This window comes from Pongo abelii, chromosome 21 (assembly GCF_028885655.2).
Source record: "Pongo abelii isolate AG06213 chromosome 21, NHGRI_mPonAbe1-v2.0_pri, whole genome shotgun sequence".
Lineage (NCBI taxonomy): Eukaryota > Metazoa > Chordata > Mammalia > Primates > Hominidae > Pongo > Pongo abelii.
In genome coordinates this window covers 542,704-557,730 of record NC_072006.2, presented here as the reverse complement: position 1 = coordinate 557,730, position 15,027 = coordinate 542,704, and the positions used below count along the sequence as shown (strand labels likewise).

Genomic DNA, 15,027 nt, shown 5'->3' with positions numbered 1-15,027 from the left:
TATTTCTACCCAGCTTTATCAGGTAGCAACCCTGTTCTCACTGGTCTCTGAAGATTTCTGGATCTGAAGGATGCACAGGAGGCCCATCTATTGCCCCCAGAAAGACAGCTTAAGTGACTTGTCCAAGTTCACCCCCTAGTCCAGGGCACACTTGGCATAAAGCCTTGTGTCCTCATTTGTTATCCCCGCCTAGCACTATGGCTCTGCCCCACTGTATACAATGGATGGTTTCCCAAAACATATCCACAAGCATGCTTGTAAATCAAATTACATTCTTCAGTTCATTAAAGGAGACTGATGCTTAAGCAAAATCTACACCCAATCCTGCAGTACAGCAAGTACTGTTACTTTCTCATCTTATAATTTGGGGGTGGGAAAATTGGTTTGTATTTTTAAGCATTGACAGTTTTTGTTTTCTTGGCCCTTTCCAAAGATCCATTTCTCCATTATTTCTAACAGGGGAGGCTATTAAGACTTTCCAGCTGGGCGCGGTGGCTCACACCTGTAATCCTAGCACTTTGGGAGGCCAAAGTGGACAGATTGCCTGAGCTCAAGAGTTCAAGACCACCCCGGGCAACGTAGCGAAACCCCATCTCTACTAAAAATACAAAAAAAATTAGCTGGGCGTGGTGGTGTGCAGCTGTAGTCCCAGCTACTCAGGAGGCTGAGGCACTAGAATTACTTGAATCTGGGAGGTGGAGGTTGCAGCGAGCTGAGATCGCGCCACTGCCCTCCAGCCTAGGTGACACAGTGAGACTGTATCTAAAACAAAAGCAAAACAACAGAAAAAACAGACTTTCCTATTCACTGAAATATCTCATTGAACATCATCAGTCCCCAACACTTGTCCCAAACAAGTAACTCCTTCTGCTTTACTTACCCCAACAAAGGAGTGAGGAAGGGCGGAGTTGTACTGGATACCCACTATGTGTGTGCATACGTGTCCATGTGCAGACACACACACACTCACCTGTAACCCTGAAGTCAACCCCGCATAGTGAAAACCACATAAATACTTGAACTGACCAGGCCCAGCTTTCAGTCCCATCTCTGCCTCTGCTAGCTCTGTGACCCGGGCGTTTTTGTTGCCCTCCCCAAGCCGCAGCTTCTCCATGTGTTTAGTGGGCACTCCAAACCTACTGTGTTGAGATAGTCCAGTGCAGCCTGCAAGCAAAGTGCCTGATACGTGCTGAAGCGTGGTGTGGGCCTGAACAAGTTTCCGGTGACAACTCCTCCTTTACCAGCTATTTCCCCCTTCACCTCCCTCTATCTCTAACACCTGTTTATGGAGGTGAGGCTTTGCAGCAGCCGGCCCAGGTGTAGCAAAGATCTGCTTTTTCCAAGGCCAGTCAGAGTCAAAGCCTGGAGCAGCCATGCTGTGTGTAGGATGGCTGGCAGAATCGGGATCTGCCCACACCCGAGAAACCTAGGTCTTTGCTTCACCGATCCCTGGATGATGGAGAGCAGCCCAGAGAATTCCCATAGGTTAGAGAGAAGCGGGTGGAGTAAGTGGGTTAACTTGTGATATTAAGCATTAAGGTGGTGAAATGAAGGAATAATGTGGAAAACATTCCAGAAAAGTGGAGTAAATTTTAACCAAGGGTGACATGCAGAAGATAAGAATGATGTGAAAAGTGGCATATTCAGCTAGGAATTCTTTTAAAATTATGCTTTTCTGTCTCCTGCAACATCAATTTTCACATCAGTTTCCCCTTCTTGCATCCCCCTCCAGCTGCTCTCCCCATTCTCTGCCCTACTTTGCAGTAAAACTTTTTGAATGTGTTGTACGTACCTACTACCTCCAATTCCTTGCTTCCATTCTCTCTTGAAACCACTCCAGTTAGGTTTTCTCTCCCTCCCTACCCCACTGCCCCTGCTACTTTCTGTCATCAAGGTCACCTCTTGGCCACCCATGACCTTCACATTGCTGAGTCCATGGTCGACTCTCAGTCCTTGCACCAGCTACCCTCTCCGCAGCATTTGACACAGTGAGTCACCCCTTACCCTTTGCCAACTTGCATCACTTGCCTTCCAACACAGCTGACTTTCCTGGCTTTTCTCCTCCCTCACTGACCAGTTCTTTTGGTCTCCTTGGCTGGTTCTTTCTTATCTTTCCAATCTCTTATAATACCGGAGTGCACAGTCCACAGTTTTTTGGTTTTTTTTTTTTTTTTTAATTAGAGGCAGGATCTCACTCTGTCACAGTGGCACAATCATGGCTCACTGTAACCTCAAACTCCTGGGCTCCTGTGATCCTCTCACCCCAGCCTCCCAAGTAGCTGTGACCTGTGAGCCACCACACCTAGCTTTCTTTTAGGAGATGGGATCTCACTGTGTTACCCAGGCTGCTCTCAATCTCTTGGCTTCAAGTAATCCTCTTGCCTCGGCCTCCCAGAGTGCTGGGATTTCAGATGTGAACCACTGCACCCAGCCAGGCCTCAGTTCTTAAAACATTCCTCTTCTCAATCTCTACTCACCCTCTTGGGTTCAGCCATTCTTTTGACTTCATTTATATGCCAATTACTTTGAAATGTATATCTTGAGCCCAGAACTGTCTCTTGAACTGGAGATTCATAAATCCAGTGATCCTTGGATATCTAATGAGCATCTCATCTTAACATGTCCGAAGTTCCAGATCTTCCCCCTAAACTGGCTCCCCACTACATTCTTCTTCGTCTCAGTAGAAGGCAACTCCTCCCCCTAGATGTTCAGGCCAAATCCTTTGGAGTCACTCTTGACTCTGCTCTTTCTCTTACACCAACATCCTGCCCATAGGCAACTCCTAGTGACTGTACCTTCAAAGTACACACAGAATCCGACCACTTCTTCCGCCTCCTCCTCCACCACCATCACAGAGCCGGTCCAGAGTGATCCTGCTTGTTGTTCCTGCCTCTACCCTAGTCCCACTAAGTTTTCAACTTAGCAGCCACAGGGATCCTTTTAAAATCTAAATCAGATTTTGTGAAGCCTCTGCTCAAAACCATCTGGCACAGGTGTGGTGGCTCATGCCTGTAATCCCAGCACTTTGAGAGGCAAAGGCAGGAGGATTGCCTGAGTTCGGGAGTTCAAGACTAGCCTGGGCAACATAACAAGACCCTGTCTCTACAAGACACACACACACACAAAATCTGAAGGATTTCTTATCTCACTCAGAGTAAAAGCCAGATCCTTACAGTGGCCTACAAGACCTTTGCTCTTGAACTCACATTTCTCTCCCCTCCTTCACTGTGTCAGCCACGTGGGCCTCCTGGCAAGTCCTTAAGCACGTTAAAAAAAAATTTTTTTAAGTGGCTGTGCCCTCTGCCTGGAATACTCTTTCCCCAGATATCCACGTGGCTCACATCCGCACGCATATCCATTTTTTGATCAAATATCACCTTTTCACTGACCTCCCTGTTTTAAACTGTAACCACCTCATTGCCAGGATTCCCTGTAGCCCTTCCAACTTTATTTTCCTTCATCTTATCTGGCATATGTACCTCATACTTATGATCTTCTCCCTCCCACAGTCAGAAATTTTCCATCCATTTAGTTTACTACTATATCTCCCGTGCCTAGAAGGGTGCCCAACACAGAGTCAGTAAGCATTTTGAATAAATTTATTTGATTCCGTCTTATTTTTCTTCTCTCTGATGTCAGTTTTACTTAAAGACCATCTGCAGGATAGCCTTCATTCTTTTTTCATGCTGTCTATATCCCAATAAAAATGCCCCCCTGCAGAAAGTTAATTCTTCATTGTCCATTCCTCTGAAATGATTTAGAAATACTGGTAGTATTTTTAAGAAGTTATATGTGAGTGAACATTGTATTATAGGAAGCAGTTGCTTCTCAACTAATATTATGATTCTTTTCAGATTTAAAGGAAGCAAGAAAGATGACATTCTGGGAGTTTCATATAACAGGTTGATTAAAATTGATGCAGCCACTGGGATTCCAGTGACAACATGGAGATTCACAAATATCAAACAGTGGAATGTAAACTGGGAAACCCGGCAGGTAAAGTGAAAGTTTTTGCTCTTCGGTGTTGAGCCTATAAATGTGTGTTCCCTCAGAATTGCAGATTATTCTGATTTTTAAAAGGTGTTCTTCTATTTAGAGCTAAGAAACCACAAGCATGTGGTAACTGTCTGCTAAAATAATCATATGCAATTCTGGGCAGCTTCCTAACAAGCTCAGGCCAAATGCTCTTGCATTAGCACTGCAAGTTGGCTTAGTCTCCATGCAGACTTTCAATATAGACAGGTTCTAAAATTGCTGAGCAGTTTCATTAATTTTCATTGACTCAGCATAGGATTATATAGGATTTAGCTTGATACTTACTTACCAGAAACTACTGGAGATGTAACTGCTATGCAAAATAAATCCAAAAAAGGCCTCATCTGACTGGCTGCCAAGAAACCCGATTGAGGACTCGAAGATTCAGTCGCTCACCTGGAGAGCATTCCAGGCCCAAAAGGGAAAAACTGCTGAAGAAGCAAGTGAGGTCCATAGTGATGACTGAGAAAAGCTTCACCTCTTAAAACCAGGAGCCCTCAAACCCTTAGCCTATGTTACAGCCTCCCATCATCTCCCATCCTAGGAGCTAAGTTCAGGCCAAGCCTGTATCATGGAAAATTCTAGATGAAGTTAGAGGCACCTTAGCATCCTGCCGCTAATTTAAAACATTCTGCCCAGTGCTTTGGGAGGCCGAGGTGGGAGGATCACTTGAGGCCGGGAGTTCGAGACCAGCCTGGGCAACATAATGAGAACCTGTCTCTACAGAAAATTTAAAAAAAAAAAAAAAAAAAAAAAAAAAAAAGCTGAACTAGCCAGGTGTGATGGTGTGCACCTGTAGTTTTAGCTACGCAGCCAGGGATGATCAGTTGAGGTTCGAGGTTACAGTGAGCTATGATTGTGCCACTGTACTCCAGCCTGGGTAACAAAGCAAGACCCTGTTTCATTCATTCTTGAATTAATTAAAACATTCCGATGTTGCTGATACAGACTCAGCCTTCCCTCATTCCTTTGGCATTCTCATTTTCCAATAGAAAGTCATTGACGTAGAGGGATGGTAAGAGACCCACACATTTGTTAAGAACCCTGACTTCCTCTCAGCAGTGTTGATAATCATCTGGGTGCTTATTTGTAAAATCAAGTTCAGAGATTAGATGACCTCTAAGGCGGCAGCTCTAAAGCCTTGATGCATATTAGGATCACCTGGGGAGCTTTAAAACACCACTGCCTAGACCACACCCAAGGCCAGTTAAATCTGAATCTCTGGGAGGAGGAGCGAACCATTAGTAATTTTTAAAGGTCCACAAGTGATTTCAATGGGCAGCCAAGGCTGTGAACCAGCAAAGTCTCTAAGTCTTTCTTCTAGTGCTTAGAGTTTATGACTTTCAGCTAGGAAGGGGTTCCGGGCAGTGGCTGTAGGAAAATTCAGGCAGACTTTTATTCATTAAAGAGCCTGCAGGCTGGGTGCACTGGCTCACGTCTATAATCCCAACACTTTGGGAGTCTGAGGCATGGATCACTTGAGGTCAGGCGTTCAAGACCAGCCTGGCCAACATGGTGAAACCCCCTTCTCTACTGAAAATACAAAAATTAGCCAGGTGTGGTAGCACATACCTGTAATCCCAACTACTTGGGAGGCTGAGGCATGAGAATCGCTTGAACCTGGGAGGCAGAGGTTGCAGTGGCCTGAGATCGTGCCACTGTACCCCAGCCTGGGTGACAAAGAGAGACTCCATCTCAAAAAAAAATAAAATAAAAATAAAGTGCCTGCGAAGCACCCTGCCCCTCAACACAGGGAGACAGGGAGTGCTTGGGCAAAATCCTTATATCTAAACTATAGACAGAAAATGTGTTGGGAGTTTTTTTAACCAGACATGCAGCAAAGTCGACACCACCAGAGGGCGCAAAGAGAGCAAAGATGTTTTCTGGAAGTGTTTAATGGAAGTGATGGTTTTCTGTGTGTTTTAGAAGGATATCCATCTGTCATCCACCTCAGCAGCCCTCAGCTCCAGGGGCCAGTCCAGCAAAGCACTTCTATCTCATCATTCCTTTTCAGAGTTTAAGCTTCTCTGTGCCTTCCTCTTCCAGGTGGTCATCGAGTTTGACCAAAACGTCTTTACTGCTTTCACCTGCCTGAGTGCAGATTGCAAGATTGTGCACGAGTACATTGGCGGCTACATTTTCTTGTCCACCCGTTCCAAGGACCAGAATGAAACACTCGACGAGGACTTGTTCCACAAATTGACCGGCGGTCAGGATTGAAACAAGCACATGTGCTCGGCTCACACCAACAGGGCAAGCCAAAGGCGCCCCTCCCCAGAGGGATCCATAACTTGCCCAGCATGTAGATTCTGGACTAACAGACAACATACATTCACCGTTGGTCACCCAGACCCTCACTTCATTCAAACCCACTGCTGGCATATCCCTTTCCTTACTTTGCCCTGTGCTACCAGCCATGGAAGGAGCCTCTCGTTTTTTCTATAAAATGGGTGAGCAGGAGAAAAGGAGGTACCCTAACATTGCTCTAAGGCCCAACATGTGGTTACAGTTCTGTGACTTGCAGAACCTGCCAGGTGTATGGCTGCAAGTTATCCTTGTGCTGATCTCTCATTACTAAGTCAATGGAGAAGACAGAAAGGTAAAAATCACATGTAGCAAGAACAACTCTTATTTCACAAACTCAGGTATGAAACGAAACGCCTATCCTTCATGGAACTGCTTTTAGCTCCTGTCTTTTCAAAATGACAGAGGGAGTTCCTACACACACTTTTTCCCTGGAGGCCAAGGTCTAGGGGTAGAAAGGGGAGGGGTGGGGCTACCAGGTAGCAGTTGATGACCCAAGGTCAGAGGAGTGGCCCTCAGTGTCATCTGTCCACAGTGATACCTGCCAAGATGACCACTGACCCACATCTGGTCTTAGTCATTGGTCTCCTCAGATTTCTGGGGCCACCTGCAAGCCCCATTCCATTCCTACAGATCTCTCAGCCACCTGTAAGTCCTTTGTGAAGACGTGGGTGACACAGGGGGACAGGAAAACCCATTTCTCAACCCAGATCCATGTCTCCACTGCTTCTACTCTGGGTTGGGATTCCGGAAGACAGGCACAGTCCTCTCTGTCCGTAGAAACACCTGCCGGCATCAAGGATTCCAGTCAGGTCTCTATCCCAACTGGTCAGGGAGAGAAGGGCAGACCTTTTCTCAAAGACCACCATGTCCAAGGTCTGACGGCTCCCCACTGGCTGCCCCCACAGGGGCTTTAGGCTGGTCTGGGTCGTGGGGAAGCGTCCCTCTTACTGCTGGTCTATGTTCTCCTGGATTTGGTATCTATGTTGGTATGACTCCTGGCCTTTTCTCTAAAGGCCTTTGGCTTTTGTAAATCACAAGCCAATAATAGACTTTTTTCTCCCCTTCTGTTTTTTGCTGTGTCATCTCTGCCTTAAGACTGCCTTGAGACAGTGCTCGCCTTGAGAGAGTGAGCCAATTAACAGCTGCCTGAATTGTCATTTTCCATTTTGGTTTGTTAGAGGTGGGAGGGGTGGGTTTTGAGAAGGTCAAAAGCAATACCAGAAATAAAAGGAAATATCAGACAATATTTTATCATTTTTTCATAGATGTTCTGCCACACAAAGAACTTGGGCTGCAAGCATAAGCAAAAGCTCCAATCCCATTTTTCAGTTCTCCTAGGATGCACCCCTCAGGGAGCCTGGCCAGAGTTCCGAGGCCCGTGAGCGTCAGCTGTTGCTTTATTTTCCATCAAAGCCCTCTGAGAAGTGAGACCTCAGCAATTCCGGGAGCCACATGGAGACAGACTTGGCAAGGGACCCCCCTGGTTCTGAGCCAGTAGCTGCCATCTGGAAATTCCTCTTTTAGCCTCTCCTTAGAGGTGAATGTGAATGAAGCCTCCCAGGCACCCGCTGAATTTCTGAGGCCTTGCTTAAAGCTCGGAAGTGGTTTAGGCATTTGGAAAATCTGGTTCACATCATAAAGAACTTGATTTGAAATGTTTTCTATAGAAACAAGTGCTAAGTGTACTGTATTACACTTGATGTTGGTCATTTCTCAGTCCTATTTCTCAATTCTATTATTTTAGAACCTAGTCAGTTCTTTAAGATTATAACTGGTCCTACATTAAAATAATGCTTCTTGATGTCATATTTTACCTGTTTGCTGCTGAGAACATCTCTGCCTAATTTACCAAAGCCAGACCTTCAGTTCAACATGCTTCCTTAGCTTTTCATAGTTGTCTGACATTTCCATGAAAACAAAGGAACTAACTGGTTTTAACCAAACTTTGTTTGGTTACAGTTTTCAGGGGAGCATTTCTTCCGTGACACACAGCAACATCCCAAAGAAATAAACAAGTGTGACCAAAAAAAAAAAAAACCCTAAATGCTACTGTTCCAAAGAGCAACTTGATGTTTTTTTTTTAATATTGAGTGCAAAAGGTCACCCAACTTCCTATGATGAAATTTTAAATTAATGGGCATCTTTCAACATCATTTGCTTCCTTATCTACAGTTGATTCAGAAATCTGCATTTTTTATTCTTTTATATGGCTTTTAAGTAAAAGATTTATATGAATTTGAGTACGGTCCTGTTGTGTCCTCTCCAACCTACTGTCTCCAAAAAGGTGACTGTTTCCTCTATTATTAAAAGGGACTGCAACTCTGAGGTCTAACATGTGTCTCTCCTCACAGCGCCAAGATTCCAGGTCATTCCCTCCCATGGTGTGGGGAGTGGCAGATTCCAGGGGTCCTCAGAGAGCCCCTTAGAAACCTCACTTACCCACTGGTTTCAACTCCTTTCTCACTGACTTGGTCACAGATTTCCTGGCATATCCTGCCTTATCGTGAGCTCTTTTGTCTCTTTCCAGTTCTATATTAAAACACACACACACACACACACACACACACACCAGCAAGCAAAGATCCCCAGCGGCAATAGAACAGCAGAAGCCTCTGATTCTGATGGCTGAGTGTTGAGGGCACTTTGCTTTAGTGACATGCAGTTTATAGATATCCCTTTGTGCAATTCTCACGTCAGCCCATAGAGGGTAGAAATGGCTTCCTCCACAAAGGAGAAAGGCTCAGAAGGTGAACTTGCCCAGGGTCACACTGCCAATGAGCAGTGTTTGTCTTGACTCCAGAAGCCACTAAGCTTAACCCAGCAAACCCCACCCTTCCTTCCCCAGCCTTGCTCAGCCTTGAAATGCCCCTTACCCCAGCTCCAGAGCAGGGGTTCCTGAGCTCAGGCTCACACCAGTAAGAGAGAACCAGGGGCATTAAGAGCAGTTAGTTGTGGGAGGAGAGGCTGGACCAAAAAGGTCTGGGAGCCAGAGAAATGAGGTGCTTAGAGTGTTGTTTTTTTTTTCTTTGTTTTGATTTTTGTTTTTGTTTTTTGAGATGGAGTTTCGCTCTTGTTGCCCAGGCTGGAGAACAATGGCATGATCTCAGCTAACCACAACCTCCACCTCACAGGTTCAAGCGATTCTCCTGCCTCAGCCTCCCGAGTAGCTGGGACTACAGGCATGCACCACCACGCCTGGCTAATTTTCTATTTTTTTTAGTAGAGACAAGGTTTCTCCATGTTGGTCAGCTAGTCTTGAACTCCTGACCTCAGATGATCCTCCGGCCTTGGCCTCCCAAAATGCTGGGATTACAGGGGTGAGCCACCATGCTTAATTTTGGGAAAGTTTCATTTTTAGTCCCACGGTCAGAAAAGTAAGGAAATGAGGAAGCTTTAATTGGAAAACTCATTTAATACAAGAAGTCAAGATATTTTGTAATATCTGTCTTCTAAAATCACTTTAAAATTTTTTTTTAACTTCTAAGATTTCTTTTTTGGGGCTGGCCATAGTGGCTCACCTTGTAATCCCAGCACTTTGGGAGGCCAAGGCAGGAGGCTCACCCGAGACCAGGAGTTCAAGACCAGCTTGGGCAACATAGCAAGACCCCATCTCTACAAAGATTTTTAAAAATTAGCTGGGCGTGGTGGCACATGCCTGTAGTCCCAGCTACTTGGGAAGCTGAGATGAGAGGATCCCTTGAGCCCCAGGAGTTCAAGGTGGCAGTGAGCTATGATCATGACATCACACTCCAGCCTCAGTGACCCTGTCTCAAAAAAAAAAAAAAAAATTGGCTTCTACATTTAGTATCTCTATATTCATTTTCATTATTTTCTCACACAGCGTGACTTTCCTGCCTCCTCCCTTTCCACCCTGTCACCCCAGAATCTCTCAGTGGTAGGGGAAAGAAGGGGAGCATTCCTCTTTGTTATTTTACCCATCTTTCCTTCTCATGCACCCTACAGCCAAGGACTCTTGAGTCCAGGAAGTCATAGCTGGAAAATCTGAAAAGCTGAAAAAGTGAAGCCCTTGGCCCTCATTTGCGTCGAAGTTTTTCCAATTCCTTGAACCTCACTGGAGTTGTGTGGAAATATTGAGTGCTATCAGAAAGAGGGGAGGCTGGGCACGGTGGCTCACGCCTGTAATCCCAGCACTTTGGGAGGCTGAGGCAGGCCGATCACATTAGGTCAGGACTTCGAGACCAGCCTGACCAAAATGGAAAACCCCATCTCTACCAAAAATACAAAATTAGCCAGGTGTTCTGGCACCTGCCTGTAATCCTAGCTGCTCGGGAGGCTGAGGCAGGAGAATCACTTGAGCCCAGGAGGCAGAGGTTGCGGTGAGCCGAGATCACACCATTGCACTCCAGTTTGGGCGAAAGAGTGAGACTCCATCTCAAAAAAACAAAAACCAAACAAACAAAAACCAAACAAACAAAAAGAAAAGAAAAAGCTATCCTGACATTTGCACACACATCTCATGTTGCATCAAGACTCAGTGATTGGCCGGGTGTGGTGGCTCACATCTATAATCCCAGCATTTTGGGAAGCCAAGGCGGGAGGATTGCTTGAGCCTGAGAGTTCAAAACCAGCCTGGGCAATAGCAAGACCCTGTCTCTATTTAAAATAATCATAATAATTTTTGTAAAGGCTCAGTTATCTCAGAGGAGTCCCAATTTTAAAAAAACCTGAATGAGAATGCTCCTGACTAACATCTGTGGGAAAGATTCTTTCCACTAAAAGGATATACCTCCTTTCTCCAACTTACTCTGTGAGCTCCAAAAACACCCATAATTCCCCATGTGCCGCAGTGTCTTCAGTCATCACAGAGGAAAAATCCTATAACCGCTTCTCCCCAGCCACTGCAAATGACAAACGCTGCATGGGGACTTAACAGGATAGTGTCTCTCTTCTTCACCCATGGAAGTTGGGCAGGGAGGCCTCTGGCTGCTCTCTGACATCCCTCAGTTGCAAAAGTGGGCTGTGGGGAGAAGGCAGAGTCCTGTGTGAGAGGAGCAGGAGACCTGGGGGAGGGGAGGGCCCAACACCCCAAGCCTATGCCCTCTGACTCAAGAGATGTGTTGATGGACATAAATGGGGCCGGTAACAGGGAAGGCAAATGAAGTTCAAAAATATAGACAGCTATGACTGCACCACTGCACTCCAGCCCAGGTGACAAAGCACGACCCTGAGATAATTTTATTCTCTAAAAATAAATTTTTAAAATAAATATATAAATATATATATAATATAAATAAAAAATACATGTATATAAAACTGTAAGGAAAGAGTAGGGCTTGCAGCAAGGCCTGGGTCAGGGCTCAGTGCACAGGCTCTATTGCTGGTGATGGGGTAGCTGGTTTGGGCCCAGCCCCTGGCTGGTAGGGGAGGCTATCGGAAGAGAGCAAAGACCTCTTCCAGGCAGTGCTACAGAGGTCAGGAGGCAGAACTAACGGTGGGATATTCTGGGAAGCCAGGAGGGTTGGGGATGAAGATCTGACCAGGTGCTTACAAAGGGGCCCTGAATCTCTGTGCTACCAACTTAATTTCCTGAAATGTCACTAAAGAACCAACATTATTGGCAGCCAGCCCAGCCCATGTGACCCAATGTTATTTAAAAAAAAAAAAAAGAAAATTGTAGCAGAACCACTGTTACCTTTCTAGGAGTTACAGACATCCAACTTCAAAATGGAAACACCCTCATTGCTGTTGAGGGTGAGATACCACGCATGAAACCCACGTGGACTGCAACTCAAAGTGTGGTCCTTGGCCCAGCAGCATTTGTCAGAAAGGCAGAATCTCACAGGGCCAGGACTAGGGTGGCACAGGTGAGGCATCCCGGGCACAGCATTTAAGGAGGCCCTCACTGTCAGGGTCGTACAGGGCACCTCCTCGGCTCACCCTAGTCCCAGCTCCGAGGTCCACCCAGAACTTTCTGAGTCAGAGTCTGCCCTTTAACAAGACTTTCAGCGATATGTATGCCCAGAGAAGTTTAAGAAGCTCTGGCCTTAGAGATGTGGCATGGATTTGGCAGGGAGGATACCAGACACCAGAGGAATTGTCAAGAAAGAGTGTAGATGCCATAAATTCTGCGAGCCAGTGTACTGAGTTAATGGTGTCCCCCCACATTCACATCTGCGCAGAACCTGTGAATGTGACCTTATAAAATAGGGTCTTTGCAGATGTAATCAAGTAAAGATGAGGTCATACTGGATTAAGGTGAGTCCTAAATTCAATATGACTGGTGTCCTTAAAAAAAGGAAAAGGTAGGCTGGGCGCAGTGGCTCACGCCTGTAATCCCAGCACTTTGGGAGGCTGAGGCAGGCAGAGCACCTGAGGTCAGGAGTTAGAGGCCAGCCTGACCAACATGGTGAAACCCCATCTCTACTAAAAGTACAAAACTTAGCCAGGCGTGGTGATGGGCGCTTGTAATCCCAGCTACTGGGAGGCTGAGGCAGAGGAATCGCTTGAACCTGGGAGGCAGAGGTTGCAGTGACCCAAGACCGTGCCATTGCACTCCAGCCTGGGCAACAAGAACAGAACTCTGTCTTAAACAAACAAACTAACTAACAAAGGAAAAGAGCAGGAAAGGCCATGTGATGATGGAGACAGAGACAGGGGTGATGCAGGCGCAGGCCAAGGAGTCCCAAAGACTGCCAGCAAACACCAGAAGCCAGGAAGAGGCAAGGACAGATTCCTTCCTGCGCCCTTCAGAGACAGCATGGCCCTGCCGCCATCTTGATTTTGGACTTCCAGGCTCCAGAACTGTGGGAGAATAAATTTCTGTTTCAACCCACAAGGCTTATGGTAATTTTGTTACACCAGTTCTAGGAAAATAATGCAGCCAGAATCTTCACATCTTTAAAAATGGGGATGCTACATTTCCACTCTATCACTGGAAGAAATGTATGAGAGAATGATGCAAAAATGCTTTTAAAACCATAATATGCAATACAAATGTAAAGTGTTATTTTTAACAAGAACATATTTTTAATTAGAAAAATAGTTTATCAGCTTATTTTCAAATAAGTGTGATGGTTTGTGTGACAGTTTGGATCATTGTTCAACAAATATTTTCTCCCCTCTCCTCTCCCACCATGGGTAGCATATACTACCTGCCCGCTTGCTGTTGGGCTTGGCCGTTTGACTTCCTTTGGCCAATGGGATGTTAGCGGGCGTGATGTGAGCAGAGTCTGCCACTGTGCTTTTGCAATCCTTTTGCACTCCTGCCTCCACTGTGAGAACAGGATTCCCCAGGTCATCACCTGAGCCACTGAATGGAATCCATGCAGCAGATCTAAGTGGAGTCCACAGCCTGGAGCCAAGCCGAGTTAGATCAGCTGACCCACAGACAATTTGTGTGGGAACAAGTTCTTGTTATTGTAAGCCACTAAGTTCTGGAGCAGTGTGTTAAGCAGCATCATTGTGGAATAGCTGACTAATGCAGGATGAGATATCCCCAAAAAGGAGAATAAGAAATCTATCCCATTCTAGCAGTGTCCTGAGACACAGCTGATGGCATTTCAGTGTGTCTTTCTCATCTTTATACCATCCTGTCTCCTGGTTTTTGTTTTTATATTTTAATAAGCTATCTATTAAGCCATTTGAAATTCATGGAAATTGGCCAGGTGCGGTGGCTCACGCCTGTAATCCCAGCACTTTCGGAGGCCAAGGAAGGTGGATCACCTGAGGTCAGGAGTTCGAGACCAGCCTGACCAACATGGAGAAACCCCATCTCTACTAAAAATACAAAAATTAGCTGGGCGAAGTGGAGCACGCCTGTAATTCCAGCTACTTGGGAGGCTAAGACAGGAGAATCACTTGAACCTGGGAGGCGGAGGTTGCAGTGAGCCGAGATCACGCCATTGCAGTCTTCCATTGATTATAGTCCATCTCCACCACAATCAGGTCAAGATATATCCCCCACTCAGGTGTAATAATCTGGGACCTTTGTACCATGTATCTGCTTTCCTTCAGAGACTCCAGTGTCTCTCTGCCAACACAACGCCATTATTCTGGCCAGACCATCAAGTTAAATAATTTGCTGAATTTCAGGGTAGGTTGACAGGTTGCCATAGCAGTCAAATAGGCCCCAGGAGCAACAGGGATACCAAAAGGGTAAGTGGCTTTGCAAACCAATGATAGAGCAAGTGAAATCAGCTCCCACCTCTCCAAAAAGCAGTCTCGACAATAATATAGCAAACATTCACATGGCTAAAAGAATTAGAAAGCTCGTGTGTATTAAGGGCTATCACTTTTGTCTCCTATGAGTTCTCTCAATTCATCCCCCAGGTGAGGAAGATATTATCAGCCCACTGTACAAAGAAGGAAACATGCAGTGGTGCACCGGTAAATGTTTACAACTCTGTGGACTGGGGAAACACTGATTTGCCAATTCTCATGGTGTAAAGATTCCCACCACAGCCAACATGATGTCAGTGAACACGGAGTTGGGAAGAGATGGAAACATCTGTCTTTCCAGTGGGGATAAACCAGCTACAGCACACACCGGAACTGTGCATAGAGAGGTCAAGCAACTTGTCAAAGTCACTCAGCTAGTATGTGGGAAGCAAGGATTTGTATGAAAATCTTCTGACTTGAGCATGCTCCTTAGCACTACTCTTGATTTCCCATGAGAATGGCAAGGCCTCCCGAGCCAAGGACCATAGATAGTCTTTACTCGTGACA

At 45.8% G+C, this 15,027-nt stretch overlaps 1 protein-coding gene across 2 annotated transcripts in view; it reads left to right on the top strand.

Annotated features, from left to right (window-relative positions):
* Nucleotides 1-8,386, top strand: part of FERMT1 (FERM domain containing kindlin 1) — a 48,070-nt gene extending 39,684 nt beyond the window's left edge. Inside the window, exons 14-15 of one of the 2 annotated variants that reach the window (XM_054541544.2) lie at nucleotides 3,855-3,996; nucleotides 6,082-8,386. In XM_054541544.2, the coding sequence (XP_054397519.1) occupies nucleotides 3,855-3,996; nucleotides 6,082-6,255 (316 nt within the window). In that variant the 3' untranslated portion in view covers nucleotides 6,256-8,386. 2 annotated transcript variants of the gene reach the window in all.
* Nucleotides 8,387-15,027: the final 6,641 nt, after the last annotated feature.